Source organism: Epinephelus fuscoguttatus, linkage group LG7 (genome assembly GCF_011397635.1).
Source record: "Epinephelus fuscoguttatus linkage group LG7, E.fuscoguttatus.final_Chr_v1".
In the NCBI taxonomy this organism is placed as follows: Eukaryota; Metazoa; Chordata; class Actinopteri; order Perciformes; family Serranidae; genus Epinephelus; species Epinephelus fuscoguttatus.
In genome coordinates this window covers 1590726-1618425 of record NC_064758.1, presented here as the reverse complement: position 1 = coordinate 1618425, position 27700 = coordinate 1590726, and the positions used below count along the sequence as shown (strand labels likewise).

General features: G+C 41.9%; 1 protein-coding gene across 6 annotated transcripts in view; it reads right to left on the bottom strand.

Annotated features, from left to right (window-relative positions):
* Positions 1–27700, bottom strand: part of LOC125892011 (protein-serine O-palmitoleoyltransferase porcupine-like) — a 119474-nt gene that overhangs the window by 28538 nt on the left and 63236 nt on the right. For all 6 annotated transcript variants that reach the window (XR_007449674.1, XM_049581719.1, XM_049581718.1 and 3 more), the window contains 3 exons: positions 11557–11738; positions 11343–11473; positions 2381–2506 (listed from right to left, as the gene is read on the bottom strand). Coding sequence is in view for 5 of the 6 variants with exons in the window: in XM_049581719.1 (XP_049437676.1) it covers positions 2381–2506; positions 11343–11473; positions 11557–11738 (439 nt within the window). In the remaining variant the exon portion in view is untranslated. The remainder of the gene's footprint in view (positions 1–2380; positions 2507–11342; positions 11474–11556; positions 11739–27700) is intronic.

The following is a 27700-nucleotide window of genomic DNA, read 5'->3' as shown; positions in this document are numbered from 1 at the left end:
AAAATCACAAATGACCTCCTCATGGCAGCTGATTCCGGACTCCTATCCATTGTCATCCTACTTGATCTCAATGCGGCCTTTGACACCATTTCTCACCACATCCTACTTAACAGACTGGTTTCCACTGGAATCACTGACACACCCCTCGCCTGGTTTAAATCCTATCTCTCTGACCGGAGTCAATTTACCCAGCACAAAACATTTAAATCCCAGCCATTTCAAGTTACTACCGATGTTCCTCAAGGTTCTGTCTTGGGTCCCCTTCTGTTTATCATCTACTTTCTTCACCTTGGTAAAATCTTTTGTAAATTTAACATCCATTTCCATTGCTATGCAGATGACATCCAGCTCTATCTGTCCACCACCTACCACCACCCTCCTGCCCTCCTCCCTCTCTGACTGCCTTCAGGAAATCAAATCCTGGTTCCCCTGCAACTTCCTCATATTGAACAGTGATAAAACTGATATACTTCTCATTGGCACCAAATTCACCTTACCTAGCATATTTTGTGAAATATCTAATTAAAAAGAAATACGATCGGCTGAACGAGTCACATGCCTGCACTCTAGGGGTGTCCCCGACTAAGAATTTTCATAGAAGACTCTGATTTGACGGATTTTTCCTTTAGCCGACTAATCTTTGAATCACGTTGTTTTCCCCTTCATTGATTGAGCTCATTTGTGTCAGTTTCCACTCCAGAGAAAAGAGCTAAAACACCCAAATAAACAAATTTAATTATTCAGTTGGCATAATAAAATCATAATAATAATAAAAGGCTTATCATTTTACCTTTATCTTTATTCCTTTCACTTCATCAAGGTATGATGCTCTAGGTGAGCGCAGACGCGCTGCAGCCTCATCCATGTCTTTAACAGGAGTCGTTTCTGACTCGTCAGAACTTGCCATTTCATTCACATATAAACATCCAAAAACATCATCAAAAGGTCTAGAAACAGTTTTCCTTCTTTCTGACTTCAAGTTACTTCATTAATCAACTCAGGTTCACACAAGTTCATCCATAAGGACCGCGCGTCACTGCTCTCAATTGTTTGGCACGTCGGACAAAAAGTAGCCAAATAAAAAATCAGAGTCTATCAAGAAAACAATCAGCGGTGAAATTTGTTTCAAGACACTTCAGGTAAACGAATAATCCTTCAAAAAACTTTGATTTGAGAGCACATACCTCCTCCACCGTAAATCATCACCATGATTCCTGAGCGCGGCACCGCTGCTGCTCACCGCTCCCTCAGGGGATGGGTCAAATGCAGAGAACAAATTTCACATACTCAGGTGTGTGACAATCAGTGGGATTTTAACTTTAACTTTAAATCACAGTAGGCCTCAATGCTGCTCTGCTGGTCCTGCAGCGCAGTCACTCACCTCAGCTTATTTGGATTGAGCAACTGGGTGATTTATTCATGCGTAGTAATGATTATGCCTACTGGTTAAAGGCACGCTCATTTTCAATTTTTTATTAACAGAAATTACGCTGATGTTTGTAACAAAATAGGCTATATATCATGCATTACTAGAAAACAAATACATTCAATGTAAAATCAAGATGTTCAGCAGCAGTGAGCACCCCTTATAGTCAGAATGGCACGGTCTTGTTTCATAACCACATTTTGCGACGATTCAGCGGCAAGACTGGCAGTCGAATCAGACTTCTCCAAATCGAATTACCGAATCAACTATTTGGGGTCACCCCTACTGCACTCTAGCATCCTATGTTAGCTAACCAGTTTTTAGCTAATTATACCTTTTACCTTTACACTTAAATGTATAAATACAGCTGAATTGCTCATAAACTGGTCATTTTGACTGGTCTTTACTGACTGTATTTCATATCAAACTGTTAATGACAATCTGACTGTATGATGGAATACCATATTTTAGCAGAATAACATTACTCAGATTCACCATGTGTTAAAACTAAATAAACACGTTCTTTTCAATCACACGAACTCGCTTGACAATCAACACAGCTAAATGAATTGAAGAAAATAGCCTGTTAACTAGTTAGCAGCCTGTTAGCTAAGCTAGAACAATGTTATAGGGTCTCTCCAAAATCCATGGCAAAAGTTCAGTTTTTTGAACGTACGCAAGGTAAATTCCAGATCGAAATATTTCAGAGGGGAAGAGATTCTTATAGAAATTAATGGACTTCGGGTTGACTTGTCTCTGTACATGTATGTAAGTGGAAACGAGCCAGCTTCAAACCAGTACGGGTGAACAAACAGAAGACAGTGGTGAAACCCAATATAAGGCCCACCCCTACTTCATCACAGTGAAAACTCTGACTTCAGGCTCATCATATAACACTGACGAACTAACCTTGCTTTGTAGTACAACCCTCAGCTCCACCCCAGCTTAACTTACCATCTGATATTGTCTTTTTCTTCAGTGAAGCCTGCTCCGGCCAGCATGCTGGTACCTTCACTGAGGTGGCCCACAAAGTAGTTACTGAAGTGGAAGGATACTGCATTCTCATAAGCATGTAGCCACCTGTGCAGCACACCACATACAAGTCAAAGACATTCATTATCTTTAGTTTGTTAACCAAAATCAAACACTTTCATCACTTCCACTGGAACTTCTTGGAAGAGGACATCTGAAAGGAACACGTGTTGCAACGATTTTGTGAAGAGAACATTGTTTTCTCGCATGCGCATATAGTGAAAGAAGAACACAAAAACTGAGGAAATTCTTGATGAACCGAAGACAAAGGGGGCCCGGGGGCGGAGCAACAGGCATGGATGAGTAACAGAGCTCCTGGCCAATGAATAAGCAGGGAGGTGGGATTTCAATGGAATGCACAAGTAAGTAGAGTTCAGATGAAAATGCTTACCTAGGTTCGCTACTAGTCCGTGCATGAGACTGCTTATTAGTAATGGACCTTTTGTCTGGTTGACGTATTATGTCACAGACCAAAGAACTAACAAACAAGTTAGCCACAGCTAGCTAGCAGCAAACTGGTTCCATGCTGGACAACTTTACAGCTCTGTACATCTTGCACATGCTGTGCGCTTTACTTTTTGTACAGATGAGATGCACGCTGAATGTAGATTTCAACATGTTGTTACCGGCTTCTTCTAATGGTATTCGACTTCTGAGTCAAAGCCTGGGGTGGTAAACTGTGGAGCTTGCGCACGGCGCCTCGGCAAGTTTGGGTCCGACTGACTGTATACATGCAAGAGTAATTCCACTCCCATTCACATGATCTGGGTGTGATAGTCCGACTTTGAGAAATTCAATTTAGTATGATTTCAGCCTGACTAACCTGTTTACATGTATTTTAAAAGTCCAGTTGTAGTTGGACGAACACAATAAATCCAATTTCTCTAATTCCATGTAAACATACTGACAGATTACTTACAGCCGCTCAATCTGATTATTCCCACGAACAAAATTTCAGAAACATAGTCATACACAGGAAGTCCACATGGAGTAGGAAACTTCAGTCACACCATGACAGCTGACAATACAATCTTTGCTATCACATGACATAAAGGACTTTACCAGTGCTTTGCATGTTAAAGCCTATTAACGTTCTATTTGCTTATGTTTTTTGTTAGTGTTGGTCAATTCCCAAAGTGTGCTGCCATATTTTAGCTTTTGCAGAAAAAAAATATTTTCTACACTCTTATCTTTTTCCTGTCTCACTCTGCTTGCCTCAGCATCATGTAGTCAGTTGTATACTCTGGCTCTAACTGATACCCTATAACAGTCACTCTGCAGAAAGTGTAATCGCCCTTTTTTTCCATTGCTAACAAGCACTGGTCAGAACTGAAGTCACATTGTCAAAACGCTTCACACAGTCAGCAAAACAGAAGTGTATGTCCAGCAAACTGTGAATCACTTTTCATTGCTTTCACACAAAATGCATTCATGAACTCTTTTCTCAGTCAGAGTTCACCACCTGCAAAACACTAGACTTTAAAAGCACATTTTTTTCAAATGCAAACACACTTTGTTCAAACAATAAAACAGAATTTGCATCTCTGCTGCAGCCACACTGAAATCTATAAAAAAATAATATCAAAATACTGACAATAAAATTAAAAAATAATTCCAAACACAGCTGTGTGCAGTTTGCAGCTGAAAACCCACCCAGGTGACCTGTATTAGGCCTTGTCACTATAGCAAGCAGATAAAAGGGGATGGCTTCTGAATTTTGTTTTTGGAAATATGGATCAAAGAGAACAGTCTGGTGAAGAGAGAAGAGTGGCAGTGAGAGGGACAGGAAGAAGGAGAGGAAGACCAAGAGCTGTGGTCTTTGATGAAAGAAGACCCACAGTTATTGACCATGTGGTAAATCATGGACTGTCTTTGAGAGAGGCCGGGTTAAGGGGGCAGCAAAACTTGCAACGCTCAACAGTTGCATCGATACTGAGAATTTTCTGGCAAAACAACAGGTGAGACATGCATCCCTCAACTATTGAACTACATTTTACAGTACAGTACACTATGTTTATATTTCACATCTATTTACATTTTTTGATTGTTTTGTGTTTTATATTGCTGTACGCAGGATTCAAAGGTTGCCTCCTACTGGACGGAGAGGACATTTTTTTCAGATGCCCAGGAAACTGCTCTCATTGATGTGGTCATTGCAAACAATGTCATAAAACTGAGAGAAATTCGAGACAGAGTGCTGGCAGACAATGTTACTTTTTCCAATGTGAACTCGGTCAGCACAACAACAATTGCCAGAGTCCTTGAAAAACATAAAATAAGGATGAACCAGTTGTACACAGTACCATTTGAAAGAAATGGAGAATGTGTGAAAGAACTCTGTTATCAATATGTCCAGGTAAGATGTCTGTTCAATTACCAAACAGAATACATACAGTACAGGCCAAAAGTTTGGACACACCTTCTCATTCAATGCGTTTTCTTTATTTTCATGACTATTTACATTGTAGATTCTCACTGAAGGCATCAAAACTATGAATGAACACATGTGGAGTTATGTACTTAACAAAAAAAGGTGAAATAACTGAAAACATGTTTTATATTCTAGTTTCTTCAAAATAGCCACCCTTTGCTCTGATTACTGCTTTGCACACTCTTGGCATTCTCTCCATGAGCTTCAAAAGGTAGTCACCTGAAATGGTTTCCACTTCACAGGTGTGCCTTATCAGGGTTAATTAGTGGAATTTCTTGCTTTATCAATGGGGTTGGGACCATCAGTTGTGTTGTGCAGAAGTCAGGTTAATACACAGCCGACAGCCCTATTGGACAACTGTTAAAATTCATATTATGTAGAACCCAATCAGCTAACTAAAGAAAAATGAGTGACCATCATTACTTTAAGAAATGAAGGTCAGTCAGTCCGGAAAACTGCAAAAACTTTAAATGTGTCCCCAAGTGGAGTCGCAAAAACCATCAAGCGCTACAACGAAACTGGCACACATGAGGACCGACCCAGGAAAGGAAGACCAAGAGTCACCTCTACTTCTGAGGATAAGTTCATCCGAGCCACCAGCCTCAGAAATCGCAAGTTAACAGCAGCTCAGATCAGAGACCAGATGAATGTCAGTTCAGAGTTCTAGCAGCAGACCCATCTCTAGAACAACTGTTAAGAGGAGACTGCGCGAATCAGGCCTTCATGGTCAAATAGCTGCTAGGAAACCACTGCTAAGGAGAGGCAACAAGCAGAAGAGATTTGTTTGGGCCAAGAAACACAAGGAATGGACATTAGACCAGTGGAAATCTGTGCTTTGATCTGATGAGTCCAAATTTGAGATCTTTGGTTCCAACCGCCGTGTCTTTGTGAGACGCAGAAAAGGTGAACGGATGGATTCCACATGCCTGGTTCCCACTGTGAAGCATGGAGGAGGAGGTGTGATGGTGTGAGGGTGTTTTGCTGGTGACACTGTTGGGGATTTATTCAAAATTGAAGGCACACTGAACCAGCATGGCTACCACAGCATCCTGCAGCAACATGCCATCCCATCCGGTTTGCGTTTAGTTGGACGATCATTTATTTTTCAACAGGACAATGACCCCAAACACACCTCCAGGCTGTGTAAGGGCTATTTGACCAAGAAGGAGAGTGATGGAGTGCTGCGGCAGATGACCTGGCCTCCACAGTCACCGGACCTGAACCCAATGGAGATGGTTTGGGGTGAGCTGGACCGCAGAGTGAAGGCAAAGGGGCCAACAAGTGCTAAACACCTCTGGGAACTCCTTCAAGACTGTTGGAAAACCATTTCAGGTGACTACCTCTTGAAGCTCATGGAGAGAATGCCAAGAGTGTGCAAAGCAGTAATCAGAGCAAAGGGTGGCTATTTTGAAGAAACTAGAATATAAAACATGTTTTCAGTTATTTCACCTTTTTTTGTTAAGTACATAACTCCACATGTGTTCATTCATATTTTTGATGCCTTCAGTGAGAATCTACAATGTAAATAGTCATGAAAATAAAGAAAACGCATTGAATGAGAAGGTGTGTCCAAACTTTTGGCCTGTACTGTACATAGCTATTGTAGTGTAAGATGTAATCTTTAATCAGGTAAAGGTGTTATACTGCATAAGTTGATTAAGAGTAAAGGTTATATAACCATGTTTTATGTATAAGTTCCTATAAAATTGTTTTTTATGCATCCATGTGGGATAAAACACTGTTATACAAGTCTGTGTATTCACATTGAAGAGCACACATATACCACATCATGTACTGTTTAATAATAACACACACACTCTAACATTTGTATTACATGACACACACTCTAAGAGTTCACATTGCATGAGAGCACAGGGGATTGTATAGGAAAAGTCCCCAGGTTTCATATGTTTTTAAAAAATAAAGTGAAATCAGGTTTGAATCTAATGGTGGGAGAATTTGGGGATTTCCAGGCCCGGAGATTACAACATTAGGTCATGTTTGGACAAGGGCCCAAGGGGCCTGCCACCAATAGATTTGGATCAGATGAAAAAGGGCTAAAAAGGAAAAGACCTGCCACCAATAGATTCGAACGCATGTAGGATGGACTAAAGGAAAAGGGTGGAGATTCTCTCGAATCTTCACCAGCATAAAAGGGAGCAGTGCAGAAAGTGAAACTTCAGTCTTGTTCCGGAGCTTGACTCATGAGTTGTATGTGTTGTTGCTTGTGAACACATTAAACTCGACTGTACCAGATTCCATTCGACTCCAGTGTTTCTCTATGTGCCAGCCAACTGAACCTAAGATACTAAATCAACTCAGAGGACGATCTGCAAGAGAAGTAGAAGACGAGGTCGGGAGCCATCTGGCCCACTTCCAGGCACCGATTTTCGCTTCTACACTATGCATAATGTGCTGTACTATAGCTGTGGGTTTACTTCATTTTAGACGGTAACGGAGATGGAGGCTAGACCAACAAGAAACGTCATTGGGCAGCAGGCAACTATGGATGTCCTAGGCCAGAGGGGAGCAAACATTACAATGTGTGCATCCCTCTCCAATGATGGTGTGCTTTTGTACAAACCTCTCATTGGTATGTACAACACAGAGAGGCTAATTTCTTTCTTGAATGATTTCCATAATCAGCTTGTGCCAGCAGAGGAGAGAGGTCAAAGGGCAAGAAACAAAACATTTGTTGTTGTGTGGGATAATGTGGCATTCCTCCACTCTGCTGCAGTCACTGACTGGTTTGCTGCACATCCCAGGATGTCTGTCCTTTTCTTGCCTCCATACTCACCCTTCCTGAACCCCATAGAGGAGTTTTTCTCTGCGTGGAGGTGAAAGCTTTATGACCACTCTCCACATGACCTGCTGTCCTTGCTGGATGTCATGAATGCAGGGTGTGGAGATATTACACCTGAAACCTGCCATGGTTGGATCAGACATTCTAAAAGATTCTTCCCAAGGTGCTTTGCCAGAGAAGACATAAGATGTGATGTTGACGAAAACATGTGGCCAAATGCAGAAGAGAGGGAGTGAATATGTTATATTTGAAGTACTGTGAATCACTCTGCCAAGATATTGAAAACATAAATAAATGTAACTGCTGCATTGCTGAGTCATTCTTGTTACAAGATACAATACAATAATTCAGTAGACTCAATAAAGTGCAAAGATCTAATTCTATAATAAAATACTGATTTATCTGTAAAATGTCTTTTATGTAATGCTCTCTGTTGTTGTTATTTTGTAGTTCAGTGTGCTAGTGTTGTCACGGTACCAAAATTGGGACCCATGATGCGATACCAGTGAAAGTATCACGGTTCTGAGTAGTATCAGGATACCACAGCAAAAATTAGGCAGATGTGCCTTTTGTCATTTATAGAAAGATAAATCACTTTTCTGTAATATATCAATGATATTTCAATGGAATAAATTACTTATTGACGTATTCATACTTCAAAAACAGCATAAGTGATTAACATAGGGGGGATCAAAATAAAATAAATAAAGATCAACCAGCCACCCTCCTCCTCTGGTAAGTTAAGAACAGTCCCTTAAGTGCAGTGAGGTTTGTGGACCGTTACCTGCCACAAAGAGAGGAATGTGAACAGCTTGTTTCTCCTCTGACACGCCACGGCTCAGTTGTCCAAGTACTTCTAGGCAGTCATGACACCAACGAAAGAGGAAATTATTGGACCTGGAGCCGGACTTCTCCGGCGCCGGTAAGCCGTTATCTTGCGCCGTGGAGCACTATGGCTGCTGTACCAGCACCACTGCTAGTTGCATATAGGGGAAACACTGCTCATTTTGGTATGAGTTCTTCTGGGTCATCGTGTTCTTCTTCAGCATCGTGTACAATTGCTTCACTTTCAGAACTTTCTCCAGCACCCATGTGTGCAGCGGTGAAATGGGTCCCTTGAAACACTTTCCTGCCCCGCACGTTCCGGACATTGTTTGGGCTATACACCGGTGTTGCAGTATATGAAAAATTCATATCATAACGAAAATAAAAACTGTTTTTCAGTACGAACCGGTATACTGCCCAGCCCTAGTTTCAGTAATGACAAATGTGTTTTAGCAATTTCAATAAACTGTAATAATGGCTTTATGGGCTGTCACTGAGCTAAAACTGTGATCAAAATTACTTTCTTAGACCATTTAATTTAACTGTCACATTTATGACAAGTACTGATAACATTCATGCCTGCTAATTATTTATATTCACTGTTGAGTCTCCAAACATCACAGCTTATAAATGCAATGCTGCTCAGCAGCTAAATGAAAAAGTTATCTGGTTAGACCTTCACTTCAGCACCTGAAAGCACTACCAGCAGCGATTCACAGATCACTCTGTGATTGTACCACTATTAAAACCCTGAAATTAAGTAATCTTAATGAAAACCATTGCTGACATGTTGAATTTTGATACATTAGCTTTGCTGATCAAGTTTTCAAGGCTTCTGATAGCGTGCTAAGATGACTGAAAACAATGGGCTCTGGAAAGTAAGAAAAAGACATCTATCAATGGCAGTGCTGTTTGCATGAATTGGGAAATAGTTTCCAGTTATGCAAGTTGGAAGTACGGAGGATTTACTGGGATCCATCTGTGCTTCCTTTTTCATCTGCTTATCCAGGGCCAGGTCGCGGGTGCAGCAGGCTGAGTAAGGAACTCCAGACATCTCTCCCCAGCAACATTTTCCAGCTCCTCCTGGGGGATCCCAAGGCAATCCCAGGCCAGATAAAATAAATTCTCCAGCATGTTCTGAGTCTGCCCCAGGGCCTCCTACCAGTTGGACATGCCCTGAAAACCTTTAACAGGAGGCGCCCAGGGACCATTCTGATCAGATGCCTGAATGACCTCAGCTGGCCCCAACATGGGGGAGCAGTGGCTCTTCTCTGAGCTACCTCCGGATGTCTGAGCTCCTCACTCTATTTCCAAGGGTGTTCTGGTACGAGTGCACTCATGAGCCTCCCTATGTTTGAACAAGGTGTTTTTTCTGTCAGTCTATGACTAGCACATAAGTCTAATAACATTAACACCACTCAGGTTCAGATCAGGCAGGCCGTTCCTTCCAGTCACCCCCCTCCAGGTTTCTCCATCATTGCCTTTGTGAGGGTTGAAGTTCCCCAGAATAACTATAGTCCCCAGTCGGTACCCTTTCCAGGAGACCCCCCAGAGACTCCAGGCATGCTGGGTACTCCGAACTGCCATTTGGTGCATAAGCACAAACAACAGTTAGAGACCTCCTCTCAGTCCCATCAAGGCAAACCTCTCATTCCCCAGGAAGAACTTCCACAACACAGCAGTGCTCACACCGCACCTCTCATGCTGGGTGAGTCCCGTCCCTCTCCAGGAGTTTGGTGCCAGAGCCAGCGCTGTGAGTAGAGGTGAGCCCAGCTGTGTCTAGCTGGTACTGCTCCACCTCCCACATCAGCTCTTGGTCCTTTCCCACCAGAGAGTGTTGAAAAACGACTGGTATGACTTGGGGTCAATTCACAGCCTTCAGGGGTTAACTGAAGACACAACTTACAATTTCACATAGCGCAACAATGAGACAGTAGCGCAGAACAGTACACCAACATTCTTATACTCCTCCTCAAATCATCATACCTAACTTTGCATGTGTGTGTTTATGTGTGTGTGTGTGTGTGTGTGTGTGATTACCTGCTGTTTTCAGAGCTTGCACTTATTTGATCTTAATACAGCTTGTTCTGCCCCGATGTCACACGACGTTTTGTTTTGGAACACTCTGCTCTTGTCATTCTGTCCCATTGAAGGTTGTTCAATCTAAGTAAACATGTTTTGCCTCTAACCTTAACTGTCAGACATTTGTAGGCCTTTTCACCACCACAAGAGGTGACGTCCCATGTCCCTAGAGCCAGTCTGCGACGCCAGGGGTCAACACACCTGGGATACTGGAAGGGTTGTGTAAAACCAATAGTATAGTCCTTTAAGTGCCATACTTGGATCACATGATGGTACCTTAGCAATCTCCATTCACTGATGAAGACTGTGAGATGCAGTTGAAAGCTCCAGAAAAAAACTAGTAAATGGACCTTGAGTTCAGAATGTTATGTCAAAGTACCTGATGATGGATAACTGCAGCATCATACCACTCATGCTATAACCAAGCCGAGTACTCTTAATCTGACCTTTAGACAGTTAACTTTGTGCTTTCAAGCAGGATGAACACAGTAATGATGGGAGCAAAGCAATACCCTCCAAGATATTGATTTTAAACACACTGCATTGGATTTATGGAAGCTTGTGGGGAAAAAGCAGTAAATTTATACTCTAGAAATAAGCCTTACCTGTCTCAAACGTATCTTGGAAGCAGGGAAAGAAAGACAAACATTGTGTTCACAAACCAGTGTATTGCAACAGCTGTTGTATTGGCAAAACTACCTTAGTTGCACTACAACAAGGACTGCAATGAAAATTTGCCTTACTTCTGTGTGAATGCATTTCCATGGATGGGGATTAACAAAGGGAAGAGGTAAGGGGCAATGCAGGTGGAGACCAGCAGACAAATCTGGCTCTTCAACAGGCTGAGGGAGGAACTATACAGCCACAACCAGCTCTGAGGAAGAAACCACATAATTAACACCACAGTGCTATACATGAAGAATAGCATGCACACAGACAAAACTGGAAACTACTCACCATTTTTTTGCCCTCAATGACGTTTTTATAACTGGAAAAGCTGATCCAAGGGCCAAAGACAACAGTGCCCACAAAGTGAACATAGCCCAGGAACTCAGCTGGGGAGGGCAGGCTGCCCACTGTTCCTCTGTCAAGGTCGAAGGCCAGAGAGATGACCTTCATGGCCACCACCATCTGAGAGCCTGATATACACACGCACGCACACACACACACACACACACACACACACACACACACACATATCATAATCAGCTTAAAAAATACCCTGAGCATCTACCAGGCTCATGTTTGGACATATTGGAAAAAAAGAGTTTTATGGCGTCACATTTGTATCATTAGCTGTGAGCAGTGCTCATTTCTTCGATGAAAACTACAATGAAAATTTTTCATCAACCACCCTTTTTCCATGACGAACACGAGACGATGACAAGCTAAAAATAGAAATTGATAATTAAAAACTAAGACAAAATCTATGTTTCATTTCCTCAGACGCTAAAAGCCAAGAATAGGGGAGCTTGTAATTACCTTCAAATGCCATTTAAGTGACAGGTTGGTAAACTCCGGTAAATAGTTGGCGCCAGGATGTTTCACTAGCTAGCAAAAACACTTACAGTGGTGCAGCATCAGGCGTTGGAGCGAGTTATGAGTTGCAATTCAGCACTAAATATTCAGCCGTGTGTCTTGAATTCTGTAAGCGTATCAGTCAGTCAATTGACTCTTTCATACAAACCAACAAAAATGAATATACAAGCCCATCGCTATTATGGGAAACACTCAAGGCCTTTCTCAGGGGTGAAATAATCTCATATACGGCTCACATTAATAAGACGCCGAAAAGGCGACTGGGAGAACTCTCAGAAGCGATAGCAGATGTGGATCGCCGATGTTCCATGCTGCAGTCTCCAGAGCTGCTCAAGGAGAGACTTGCTCTCCAGACCGAGTTCAACCTCTTGTCCACTAGAGACACAGAGAAGATGCTACTTAAAGCCAGGGGATTGTTGTATGAACATGGAGATAAGGCTGGTTGCCTTCTTGCGCGTCGGCTTAAGAGCAGGACAGCCTCACAACAAATATCCGAAATTATAAATGATTTAGGTTTACCGAGAACGAGCCCTGATGAAATTAACAGGACTTTCGAAACATACTGCTCTAATCTATATAAATCCAACTCACCTGATGATGATGTTGAAATTCAAAATTTCTTCAATGGACTCAGTATTCCCAAATTAACAATTGAACATCAGGAAAAACTGGAGAAACCGCTAACCCTCAGTGAAATAATTAATGCCATTAAGTCAATGCAGAGCGGGAAGTCCCCAGGGCCGGACGGCTACCCCGCAGAATTTTATAAGAAGTTCTCTAATCAGTTAGCACCACTGCTTCTAGAGATGTACGAGAACTCTCTCCAAAATGGTAAATTACCACCGACACTCAACCAAGCATCGATATCACTAATCCTCAAAAAGGATAAAGATCCTAAATTATGTTCCCCCATCGACCTATTTCTCTCCTTAATATAGATGATAAACTCCTCGCTAAGGCCTTAGCTTGTAGAATTGAAACTGTTTTACCCTCTATTATCTCGACGGACCAAACAGGGTTTATTAAAAATCGCCATTCATATACAAACATACGGAGACTTCTCAACATCATTCATTCCCTGGCACATCTTTCTAGCTCAGAGATGGTTATTTCGCCTGACGCGGAAAAAGCTTTCGACCGGGTTGAGTGGGGTCATCTATTTTTTACACTGAACCAATTTGGATTTGGAGAAAAATTTATTTCCTGGATACGCTTACTATATTCTTCACCACAAGCTTGTGTATGTACCAATGCTCAACGATCACAGTTCTTCCCACTTATGCGTGGCACGCGACAGGGATGCCCGATGTCCCCGCTCCTCTTTGCTGTTACTATTGAACCCTTATCAATTGCTCTTAAAGATAATACAATGTTCTCAGGTGTAAGTAGAGGCGGAATCGAGCACAAGGTGTCCTTGTACGCAGATGACCTGCTCCTTTATGTTTCCAACCCAGTAGTGTCCATTCCACATATTTTATCTACTCTGAAATCCTTTGGCACCTTCTCTGGGTACAAATTAAATATACAGAAAAGTGAATGCTTTCCTATTAACCAGTTAGCCCGTGAAATACCACAATCTAGTATACCCTTCAAACTATCCACAACTAGGTTTAAATACTTAGGAATCATTATCACTAGCTCCATCCACTCTCTTCAAGAGGAAAATTTTGCATCTTTGTCAATCAAGGTAAAGTCAGATCTACAAAGATGGAGCAACCTACCTCTTTCTTTTATAAGTAGAGTACAATCTATTAAAATGAACGTGCTTCCAAAATATTTATACTTATTCCAATGTCTACCTATTTTCTTACCTAAACGCTTTTTTTGTCAATTGGATTCAATGATTTTAAATTTTATATGGGGAGGTAAAAATCCAAGAATTCATAAATCCCTCCTCCAGAGGGGAAGATCACAGGGAGGACTCAGTTTACCCAACTTTCAGTTATATTACTGGGCAGCCAACTTACACAAAATTGCACTCTGGATCTCAGACACGGATAGCACTTGGGTTCACCTAGAAGCTAGCTCCTGTCTTTCCTCATCATTAAAAGCCTTGGTATGTAGCAGCCTTCCACTTAAACCTAGACTATACTCCACCAACCCCATGGTTATTAACACTCTGAGAATTTGGCAGCAGGTTAGACTTCAATTCGGTTGGATCTCTTTACCATTAGCTACGCCTATTTGTAACAATCAACTATTTCAACCAGCCAGGATCGATTCAAAGTTTGCTTCCTGGAGCAGACAAGGCCTGTCCTGCCTAGATGACCTCTATATTGATGGTCTCTTTGCTAGCTTTTCACAGTTATGCTCCACATTCAACCTTCAGCAGTCTGACTTGTTTAGATACTTTCAAATTCGCAACTTTGTCAAATCCAACTCCTCAGTATTTCCACAAGCTCCGCCGCCCTCAGGTGTTGACCATCTTCTTCCAGTTGGTGACTTATCAAAGGGACATATCTCCTTTATTTATAATCTTTTATCAAGGACAACCCCACCCCCAGCCCTGCATAAGATCAAGACTAGTTGGGAGGCTGAACTGGGCATTGTCTTGACTGGAGTGGTGGGACGATGCATTACATGCAATAAATTCTTCCTCCTCCTGCACAAGGCTTAGCCTCATTCAGTTCAAGGTACTTCACAGGATCCACTACAGTAAAGCCAAATTATCAAGGATTTACCCAAATCTCTCTGATACTTGTGATAGGTGCTCTCAGGCGCCGGCAGATCTGTCTCATATGTTTTGGTTATGCCCAAATTTGGCAGAGTACTGGAGGTCCTTCTTTAATTTTATGTCAGAGGTACTAGAGCTGACATTAGTCCCTTCACCTCAAATTGCCATTTTCGGTATCCCTGAGGAGGGAGTTAGAATGACTGCTAAACAAATTAATGTTCTCTCCTTTGCCTCATTAATTGCCCGTCGTCGAATTCTCCTCCTGTGGAAGAATTGCTCACCCCCCTCAAATACATCTTGGCTGCGGGAGCTATTGTCATTCATAAAACTGGAAAAGATCAAATTCACCATTCGTGGTTCAACAGACAAGTTTTACAGGTATTGGCAGCCTCTCATCTCTTACTTCCAAAGAATGCAATCTATCTCACTGGACTAAAATTTCATGGTACGAATGGTTGAATAGTATTCCAGGAAGTACATGCTGACATTTATCACATTACAGTTTTTTTTTTTTGTTTTTGTTTTTTTGCTGCTGTTGTTGTTTTTTGCTTGTTGCTGTTGTTTATGTTTTCTGTTGTTTGATTATCTTTCACGCTTCCTTAACATATTTATGTATTTACTAATTTTGCTGATTACTTTTGTAGTATTACTCTCTCTGTATATTGCAACTGTTTACTGGGAAAAATATGGTTGTGTAATACTATCTTGTTACACCTGCAGAAATGTTGAATAAAATTTGGTTATAAAAAAAAGAAAAGAAATGAAGGTCAGTCAGTCCAGAAAATTGCAAAAACTTTAAATGTGTCCCCAAGTGGAGTCGCAAAAACCATCAAGCGCTACAACGAAACTGGCACACATGAGGACCGACCCAGGAAAGGAAGACCAAGAGTCACCTCTGCTTCTGAGGATAAGTTCATCCGAGTCACCAGCCTCAGAAATCGCAAGTTAACAGCAGCTCAGATCAGAGACCAGATGAATGCCACACAGAGTTCTAGCAGCAGACCCATCTCTAGAACAACTGTTAAGAGGAGACTGCGCGAATCAGGCCTTCATGGTCAAATAGCTGCTAGGAAACCACTGCTAAGGAGAGGCAACAAGCAGAAGAGATTTGTTTGGGCCAAGAAACACAAGGAATGGACATTAGACCAGTGGAAATCTGTGCTTTGGTCTGATGAGTCCAAATTTGAGATCTTTGGTTCCAACCGCCGTGTCTTTGTGAGACAGAAAAGGTGAACGGATGGATTCCACATGCCTGGTTCCCACTGTGAAGCATGGAGGAGGAGGTGTGATGGTGTGGGGGTGTTTTGCTGGTGACACTGTTGGGGATTTATTCAAAATTGAAGGCACACTGAACCAGCATGGCTACCACAGCATCCTGCAGCGACATGCCATCCCATCCGGTTTGCGTTTAGTTGGACGATCATTCATTTTTCAACAGGACAATGACCCCAAACACACCTCCAGGCTGTGTAAGGGCTATTTGACCAAGAAGGAGAGTGATGGAGTGCTGCGGTAGACGACCTGGCCTCCACAGTCACTGGACCTGAACCCAATGGAGATGGTTTGGGGTGAGCTGGACCGCAGAGTGAAGGCAAAGGGGCCAACAAGTGCTAAACACCTCTGGGAACTCCTTCAAGACTGTTGGAAAACCATTTCAGGTGACTACCTCTTGAAGCTCATGGAGAGAATGCCAAGAGTGTGCAAAGCAGTAATCAGAGCAAAGGGTGGCTATTTTGAAGAAACTAGAATATAAAACATGTTTTCAGTTATTTCACCTTTTTTTGTTAAGTACATAACTCCACATGTGTTCATTCACAGTTTTGATGCCTTCAGTGAGAATCTACAATGTAAATAGTCATGAAAATAAAGAAAACGCATTGAATGAGAAGGTGTGTCCAAACTTTTGGCCTGTACTGTATATTATATATATATATATATATATATGGCATGTCGCTGCAGGATGCCTTAGCAGTGGTTTCCTAGCAGCTATTTGACCATGAAGGCCTGATTCGCGCAGTCTCCTCTTAACAGTTGTTCTAGAGATGGGTCTGCTGCTAGAACTCTGTGTGGCATTCATCTGGTCTCTGATCTGAGCTGCTGTTAACTTGCCATTTCTGAGGCTGGTGACTCGGATGAACTTATCCTCAGAAGCAGAGGTGACTCTTGGTCTTCCTTTCCTGGGTCGGTCCTCATGTGCGCCAGTTTCGTTGTAGCGCTTGATGGTTTTTGCGACTCCACTTGGGGACACATTTAAAGTTTTTGCAATTTTCCGGACTGACTGACCTTCATTTCTTAAAGTAATGATGGCCACTCGTTTTTCTTTAGTTAGCTGATTGGTTCTTGCCATAATATGAATTTTAACAGTTGTCCAATAGGGCTGTCGGCTGTGTATTAACCTGACTTCTGCACAGCACAACTGATGGTCCCAACCCCATTGATAAAGCAAGAAGTTCCACTAATTAACCCTGATAAGGCACACCTGTGAAGTGGAAACCATTTCAGGTGACTACCTCTTGAAGCTCATGGAGAGAATGCCAAGAGTGTGCAAAGCAGTAATCAGAGCAAAGGGTGGCTATTTTGAAGAAACTAGAATATAAAACATGTTTTCAGTTATTTCACCTTTTTTTGTTAAGTACATAACTCCACATGTGTTCATTCATAGTTTTGATGCCTTCAGTGAGAATCTACAATGTAAATAGTCATGAAAATAAAGAAAACACATTGAATGAGAAGGTGTGTCCAAACTTTTGGCCTGTACTGTATGTATGTGTGTGTGTGTATGTATGTACAGTACAGGCCAAAAGTTTGGACACACCAAAACGTTCCCCACACCATCACACCTCCTCCTCCATGCTTCACAGTGGGAACCAGGCATGTGGAATCCATCCGTTCACCTTTTCTGCATCTCACAAAGACACAGCGGTTGGAACCAAAGATCTCAAATTTGGACTCATCAGACCAAAGCACAGATTTCCACTGGTCTAATGTCCATTCCTTGTGTTTCTTGGCCCAAACAAATCTCTTCTGCTTGTTGCCTCTCCTTAGCAGTGGTTTCCTAGCAGCTATTTGACCATGAAGGCCTGATTCGCGCAGTCTCCTCTTAACAGTTGTTCTAGAGATGGGTCTGCTGCTAGAACTCTGTGTGGCATTCATCTGGTCTCTGATCTGAGCTGCTGTTAACTTGCGATTTCTGAGGCTTGGTGACTCAGATGAACTTATCCTCAGAAGCAGAGGTGACTCTCGGTCTTCCTTTCCTGGGTCGGTCCTCATGTGTGCCAGTTTCGTTGTAGCGCTTGATGGTTTTTGCGACTCCACTTGGGGACACATTTAAAGTTTTTGCAATTTTCCGGACTGACTGACCTTCATTTCTTAAAGTAATGTTGGCCACTTGTTTTTCTTTAGTTAGCTGATTGGTTCTTGCCATAATATCAATTTTAACAGTTGTCCAATAGGGCTGTCGGCTACTGTATATGTATGTATATACATATATATACATATATATATAGATAGATAGATAGATAGATACATACATACATACATACATACATATATACATACATATATATATATACATATATATATATATATATATATATATATATATATATATATATATATATATATACACATATACACATATAAATATATATATATATATATATATATATATATATATATATATAGATAGATAGATAGATAGATAGAGATAAAGATATAGATATATATGAACCCGCCACTCCCAGGCTCTTAGTGATCAATCCAAGACCAAAATGCACAGAATCAGAAATTTAAGAGTCCCAGAATAAAAAAACTGAAAGGTCTCAAGATTTCAACAGTAATACACACGGATCATGTCGTTTACATCTCCATTCATGTTTGCTCCTGTCCCCTCTGAAACTCCTGGAGTTTCTCCCTCGCTCTCTGAGCCACTGTCGTCCCTCTCTCGTGGACACCCGCTGCCGTCTGCCATTCCAGTAGCTCCCGAAGCTGTGTTTCCAGGCTGCTGTCTCCCTCAACCGTCTCCGGCTCTTCCACGTTGAATACGCGTCTCTTCAGCTCCCGTTGCGCCTCTTGTGCACTGCTGTATGTTTGAACCCCGAGCAGATCCGTATATTCGTGTATAGAGTTTGGAAGCGAATCCCCTTTTCCTTTAAAACTCTCTTTACCCCATTATATTCTCTGCGCTTCTTTACAATCTCAGTCGCATCATCGTGGTCAAAATAGAGAGTTTTGGTGCCAACCTTTCCCTTTTTCCAAGCTTCTCTCAGTAATGTCTCCTTGGTTGTGAACTCCTGGAAGTTTATAATTATAGGCCTCGGAGGGGCTTTGGGTTGGGGTTTGTTCGCCAGGGAACGATGAGCCCACTGCGTTCATTGTCCCCCTTGAGATCACTTTTAAGCTCCTTTATCGCCTTAATTACATCTTCAGGGTCAACGGTCGTTCCCGGGCTCCTGTGGCCTTCAATCAATCAATCAATCAATCAATTTCATACGACATCCCTCTGTCCTTATGACCCTCGCAGCGGATAAGGAAAAACTCCCCAAAAAAAACCCTTTAACGGGGAAAAAAACGGTAGAAACCTCAGGAAGAGCAACTGAGGAGGGATCCCTCTTCCAGGACGGACAGACGTGCAATAGATGTCGTACAGAACAGATCAGCATAATAAATTAACAGTAATCCGCCTGACACAATGAGACAGAGAGAGGGAGGGAGAGAGAGAGAGATGCAGGTAATGACAGTAGCTTACAACAACATTGTTGAAAGTAATAATATTATAGTTATAGTTCTGGCTACTGTGGTAGAGTATGTTGAAAGTATGTATTAATAGTCAAATGTGTATAATAACAGTAGAAGTATGACTAATGACTAATGATGGCAGCAGCAGCAGGAGGCATCTGGCAGGACCACGGCAGCAGCACAATCACACACGTCACGCTGTCCAGGCACCGCTGCGATATGAGTTAATCTGAGAGACAGTGGAGCACAAAGGCTCCGGAGAAGAAGCCAAGTTAGTGACATCCAGAATGGCCGAGTTAGCGAGATGCAGAAATAGAATACGAGAGAGAGAGAGAGAGAGAGAGAGAGAGAGAAGGTGCCCGGTGTATTATAGGGGGGTCCTCCGGCAGACTAGGCCTAAATCAGCCTAACTAGGGCCTGGTACAGGGCAAGCCTGAGCCAGCAGAGTGACAGGAGAGGAGCCTGATAGCTGAAGGCTCTGGCTCCTGATCTACTTTTGGAGACTTTAGGGACCACGAGTAACCCTGCGTTCTCAGAGCGCAGTGTTCTGGTGGGATAATATGGCACTATGAGCTCTCTAAGATATGACGGAGCTTGACCATTTAGAGCTTTATAAGTTAACAGTAGGATTTTAAATTCAATTCTGGATTTTACAGGGAGCCAGTGCAGCGAAGCTAAAACAGGAGAAATATGATCTCGTTTCTTAGTTTCTGTTAGTACACGTGCTGCTGCATTCTGAATTAGCTGGAGAGTTTTTAAAGACTTACTAGAGCTACCTGATAATAGAGAGGTACAGTAATCCAGCCTTGAGGTAACAAAAGCGTGGACCAATTTTTCTGCATCTTTTCGGGTCAGGATAGGCCTAATTTTCGCAATATTACGCAGATGAAAAAATGCAGTCCGTGAGGTTTGTTTTAAATGAGAATTAAAAGACAAATCTTGATCAAATATTACTCCGAGGTTTCTTACGGTAGTGCTAGAGGCCAGAGCAATGCCATCTAGAGAAACTATGTCATCAGATAAAGAGTCTCTGAGTTGTTTGGAGCCAAGGACAGTAACTTCAGTTTTGTCTGAATTTAACATCAGGAAATTGGTGCTCATCCAGGTTTTTATGTCTTTAAGGCAGTTATGGAGTTTAGTTAATTGATTACTTTCTTCTGGCTTCATCGATAAATACAACTGAGTATCATCGGCATAACAATGGAAATTTATAGAGTGATTTCTAATGATGTTACCTAAAGGAAGCATATATAGAGTAAATAGGATTGGTCCGAGCACAGAACCTTGCGGAACTCCAAAACAAACTTTGGTACGTAAGGATGATTCATTATGAACGTCAACAAACTGAAAATGATCAGATAAATAAGATTTAAACCAGCTCAGTGCAGAACCTTTTCGGTCAATTAAGTGATCCAGTCTCTGCAGTAGAATTTGATGGTCAATTGTGTCAAACGCCACACTAAGATCTAATAAAACAAGTACAGAGACAAGTCCTTTGTCTGAGGCAATCAGAAGGTCATTTGTAATTTTAACTAGTGCTGTCTCAGTGCTATGATGCACTCTAAATCCTGACTGAAATTCCTCAAATAAATTATTATCATGGAGAAAATCACACAGCTGGTCTGCGACTACTTTCTCAAGGATCTTTGACATAAAGGGAAGATTAGATATTGGTCTATAGTTGGCTAACACCTCTGGGCTTTTTTTAGTAGAGGTTTAATTACAGCTACCTTAAAAGACTGTGGTACATAGCCTGTTAATAAGGATAGATTGATCATATCTAATATGCCTTCAGCGGCTCCACTACTGGTGCTAGCTAGTTCTGCTTCGGTGTTGCTAGCTTTCGCCACCGAGGCACTTTTATCTTGAGGTCTCTGCATTTTTTCTTCTTTTCTTTGGCCTTTAGTGTTTCTTCTCCCACTCATCTAGCCCTTTCACTTATAAAAGTCGAGTTTTCAAGTTATTTGGTGGGTGAATTGCGATCAACCTGGAAGCACGGTTTCACCATGCGTCTAACTATTCCATCAGCAAACCGGAAGTTCCCGGCACTGAATCTTTTCGTGGTCAGCAGTACCAGACTGTACTAGCTTACTTTCAAGCACTTGCTTCTGCCATCTTTTTGCGTGCAGGTATGTCATGTGTAGTTCAACTTCCTCATCACCCCCTCACACTGAATGTAGGCATGGACTGTAACGCTATATGGCATATACTGCCCCCATCAGTTCTGGAAGAGTCATGGCACCAATTCTTACGCTGGTATGGGTTCTTCTGATTTTTCAAAAAAAATGGGTATCGCCAGTTTTTCTTCATCATGGAATCGAAAGGTATCGTGAGTATCGGTTCCCATGACATCACTAGTCAGCAACACACATTATTTTCTTTTATGCAGTTGATTTTTGAATTTTAAGATTTTTTACAAAGTTGCTGGAGCACAATTTATTATATTATTAATAACAGAATTCAATTAAGTTATATATCCATGTATTTATCTGCCACATTTGTTTTAAAACGTTAGAAAAGCAATGTTTAATTCAAGCCTGATGTTGCCTGACACATCAAGGATGATCCCAGTCACTTCCACACAGTGAGGCCTACAGCTTACTAATGAAGCACTGGCACTGGATCAGTTCTCGCTATCAGCCAATACTCAAAGTTTATCAGTCTGTGCTTTCATTTACATATATTTATACACACACACACACACACACACACACACAAACATATAGATATATTATGTATGTATATAGATATAAACATACATAATATATACATCTCTGTATGCAGAGAAATAGTGGTGGCAATTTTAGGCAATGAAGACATAGTAATTTCCACACTGGCTAATGGTATTGTTAACCATACCTAATACCGCAGTGCGGTATGGGGTGCCGTTTGTGAAGTGGCTGAGCTTGCACTGAAATTAACAGCAATATTTTGCCACATTTAGCTTCAAACAACATTTAAGAAAGTGGTGATTTTTTTGTTTGTTTTTTTTAAGATATTTTTTACAGCATTTTAGCCTTTATTTGATAGGACAGACAAGCGTGAAAGCAGGAGAGAGAGGGAGTGACATGCAGCAAAGGGGCACAGGCTGGAGTTGAACCCGGGCCGCTACGGTAACAGCCTTTTACATGGGGTGCCTGCTCTATCCACTAAGCCACCGCCGCCCCAAAGTGGTGAATTTTTTAAAGTCACTTTTTACCATATTTACAGCAATATTTGAAATATGTTAGATATAATGTCACAGTTAAATCTAAATACTAAATGTTTAACCTAAATGTTAAATCTAAATGTTAAAGCCACAGTGTGTAGGAATTTCTCCCATCTAACGTTGAAATCATATATTGTATTCAAACAGATGGCGCACTGTAGCGCCTCACTGTTTCAAACACATAACTGTAGCCGCTGTGAACCAAAAAGCTATGATAACACTGATGAAACCATGTCATCCGATACTACATCGAGTATTCATTCAGGCTCCCACACAGACACACACGACGCGAGTAGACAAACCCCCTCCTCACCATGCTGGCTGTGTTTACAACGTAGGACTGTTGGGGCAGATGTAAATTCAAACAAACCTATCACGTCTTGTCCTTTGACAACTGACAAGTGGCTCAACCTCACACACCTCATCCCTCTCCTCACATTACTGCGTCGCTAACAGCTGTTAGTGGCCAGCGGCACTACTGCCGCATAACAAAGTCCGACTGTTTGAGCATAATGCAGGATCATGTATTATGCAGCATCACGGGAGATGGAATCCTCGTCGCCAAGAAAGTGCAAAAGGGAATCAAAAAGGCAGCGTGACCGGCGAATTAAAAAAACAAAGGTCAGCATTGGGGTTGCCTTTTCCAGGTGGGGAGAGCTGCTGAAGGAGAAAGGTAATACAATCACAGGCCAGCGCTAACAGCGGCTAACAGTGCCTAACAGCTAACAGTGGCGCAGTGTTGCGAGGAGAGGGATGAGGCTGTCAGCGACTGGCCGCTAACAGCGGCTAACAGTGCCTAACAGCTAACAGTGGCGCAGTGTTGCAAGGAGAGGGATGAGGCTGTCAGCGACTGGCCGCCAGGGCCACACTGCCCGCGGAAGCGCAGCGCACCGAAATTCTTGTGCGCGCCGGAGCACCTCCGTTCACATCAGACGCGCATTTCTCCATGCTGTCGACAAGCGATTCTGCTCCTAGCTCTTGTTTTTCACTGCCTGTCTTGTCAGATTCCCTCGCGGCTCGCGCAGAAAATAGACCAGACGCCGAACTGATCGCTGCAAATCGTGAGCCTGCCGTGGAGCTTCCCGGCGCGGCGCGGCCAGTGTGGACGACACAGTCGGTTAACATGGGCGCCGAAAGGAAACTGCCTTCTCTTCTCGGCGCTTCGAGGCTATTCACGGCGCTTCCGCGGGCGGTGTGGCCCTAGCGTAACAGCGGCTAACAGCCAACAGCGGCGCTGGCCTGTGATTGCATTACCATTCTCCCTCAACAGCTCTCTCTACCTGGGAAAGGCTACCCCGATGTGGGCCTTCGTTTTCTTAATTCGCCGGTCACGCTGCCTTTTCTATTCCCTTTTGCGCTTTCTTGGCGACAAGGATTCCGTCTCCCATGATGCTGCATATGCATGATCCTGCATTATGCTCAAAGAGTGGGACTTTCGCTAGGGCCACACCGCCCGCGGAAGCGCCGTGAATAGCCTCGAAGCGCCGAGAAGAGAAGGCAGTTTCCTTTCGGCGCCCATGTTAACCGACTGTGTCGTCCACACTGGCCGCGCCGTGCCGGGAAGCTTCGCGGCAGGCTCACGATTTGCAGCGATCAGTTCGGCGTCTGGTCTATTTTCTGCGCGAGCCGCGAGCGAATCTGACAAGCCAGGCAGTGAAAAACAAGAGCTGGGAGCAGAATCGCTTTTCAACGGCGTGGAGAAATGCGCGTCTGATGTGAACGGAGGTGCTCTGGCGCGCGCAAGAATTTCGGTGCGCTGCGCTTCCGCGGGCAGTGTGGCCCTGGCGTTAGTTTCAAATTTGCCAGGGTAGTAGCGAAGCGCCTCTTGCTCCTCTCCTTCGGCTCCTCAGTCACGCAGTGCTGGCCTGGCTCTCAACGAAAACGCAGAAGGCGGTGCTGTATGTCCCTTGCTGGCGGGTGTATTCTCAAGATGGCGAAATGTAATGGAACCCCACAGGCGACTTATCCGCACAATGTACAAACAAATCCAAAATTCTCCTTTTACGAGAATAAGTCAGATTCTTGGTGGAGGTAACCGTACACCAGTGATGACATATTTATGAATGCAGACATCAATTTTTGCCAATAAACAACTGAAAATGTTACACAATGTCCCTTTAAATCTATATCCAAATGTGCTTGGTGAAACTAATATGCAAATGCATAAGGTAGTTCTTATGACGCTGATGTATGCTCAAGTGTTCATTTTTTCAGATTAGTTTGGTTTTAATTCGTTATTTGATGCTATAAACACAGTCTGACCACTCTGGCTTTTATTTTGATACTTCCGGCAGCCGGCAGTGTGTGCATTTGCATATTAGCTAAATATTTATATTCACCAAGCACATTTAGATTAGATTAGATATTGATATTTAAATTTAACTTTGACATTATATTTAACATATTTCAAATATTGCTGTAAATGTGGTAAAAGTGGTGTGACTTTAAAAAAATTCACACCACTTTTTTAAAAGTAGTTTGAAGCTAAATGTGGCAAAATGTTGCTGTTAATTTCAGTGCGAGCCACTTCACAAATGGCACCTCATACCCTACTGCGGTATTGGGTATGGTTAATATTACCACATGCATTAGCCAATGTGGAAATTACTATGTCTTCATTGCTAACTAGAAAATGCATTTCCTGCGGAACATGCATGAGGATGCTGAATGCTGAAATGAATTCAAGACCGTGGCTGAAAATGTATCAAAGAATATGCTGAAAGTGCAGAAATATCAAACAAATTGCCACAAACATCTGAAAATCGTCACAGAGCTGAACGTTTTGACATTTGAATGGTTTCTGTAGCTGAAAGTATGTAGAAGTAGTTATTAATTAAAACATGGACAGGAGAAGTAGGAGAAGCAGTACTACTACAAGCAGATGTAGAGTTAGCAGTAGTAGCAGTAGTTCAGACTTTACATAGCATAAAAAGTAGAAACAAATAAAGTATTAATGTCCTTAAAGAACTGAATGTTTTGACATTTGAATGGTTTCTGTAGCTGAAGGTATGCAAAGGTAGTAAATAATCAGAAAATGTACAGAAAAAAATAGTAGAAGCAGTAATACTTAGTAATAGTAGAAAGCTGAAATGAAAAAATGCTGAAAGTGCAGAAATATCAAACATATTGCCACAAACATCGGAAAATCCTTACAGAGCTGAACGTTTTGATGTTTGAATGGTTTCTGTAGCTATAGGTATGTAGAAGTAGTGATCAATCAAAAGATGTACAAGTGCTGCATACTATGTACTACAGTTACTGAGCATTATGTGTGTATAATACTGTACGTATTTAGAATATGTTACAATATGTATTTAACATTCATAATCCTAAAAGTATCAACAGTAGTATCAGTAGTAAAGGCTGTAATAGCACATGACAGACAGCTAACACTGATATAAATAATGTTTACATGCTGTTTAAAATGGAGATTCTGCCCGTCATGTCTGCATTTAAGATTTAGATGTCCACACACCATCATGTTTCTGTGAGTTTGTGTGTCACAGCGGTTGCTATGGTGATTAACTAGGCGCACCTGGGAGAGGAGCAGAGAGACACACACACACACACACACACACACACACAGAACACAGAGAAGAGAGATGAATTAGTGGAGATCTAACTCCTCGAACTAGTTCTTCCTATTCCCAAACCGTTGGTCCAATCATCAAAATAACATGATGGTGAGAGAGATACACTTGTCCCGAAGGCATAGATATAATATTGTGTTTGTGGAGTCAAAAATGTGATAATTGTTGCAGGTAAGATAACTGGTATGATCTGCTGTCCTCCAGAGATTTCTGTTCTCTCTTAACATGGAGTTCAATGTGTCAGTTGATGCGGTTTCTCTGGCTCTCAGGCTCATTGTGCCAAATGTGTAAGTCTGATTGCTTCCAAAGTGACACTGCTGGAAACAGGACAAATTTTACTCAATTTCTACCAAGAATGATGTATGTAGAGTGAAAATTGTGGATTTGACAGCGAGTTTAAGAGAAATGTTTCAGAAACTCTCTGCACTCTGCCAGCTGAGTCCTCCACTCTAGCTCTGAAACATTCCGCCCATAGGGACCCATAATAAACTCAGAAAATGTCTGAAAACAGTTAAAACAGTTGATTACGATAATTCAAAAACGGCAAAAGATATCACAAAAAGCTGAACACAAGTTTAATAGTTCAAAGTTTTGTAAAGTCTCTACCTGAAAGTATGCAGAAGCAGTAGAAGTTCAAAGTGGATTGGGTTTAAGAGGATTTGAAGAATTTCTCTATTGTTTTGAATGGGGAAAAAGTTTAAAAAAGCTTAATGTTGTAAAAAGTATAAAAGTTATAAAAAAGAAAGATACAAGCACCCATGTCCTGAATGAGCTGAGCGTTCTGGTAGTTGAATGGTTTCTGTAGCACAAAGTATGCAGAAGTAGTTAACCGGCAAACAAATGCAGAAAGTGGTGAAACAAGAAAAAGTAGATTAAGACCAAGATTTGAAGGCTGCAGAAGCATCCACACTAAAAACTGCCACCACTGTGTCTCTCGCTGACTCACTCATATTCACTGTGTTCTTGCTGCAGCATCCAATACAAGCATACAGAGGAAACGCAAGTTGGAGCTAGTGCCTTGATGCTGTCAGATTTCATTCCGTATATTCTGACTTTCATTCAATATATTCAAGGTTCCATATATTCAGACATTCATTCCATATATTCAAGGTTCATTCAATATATTCAGACTTTCATTCCATGTATCAAAGTTTCATTCAATATATTTAGACTTTCTTTCATTCCATATATTCAAACTTCATATTATATAATAATTTCCTGAACGGCATGCCAGGATATACACACATTATACATATGTGTGTGTGTATATATATATATATATATATATATATATATATATATATATATATACATATACACACACACACACACACACACACACAGTATGTATAT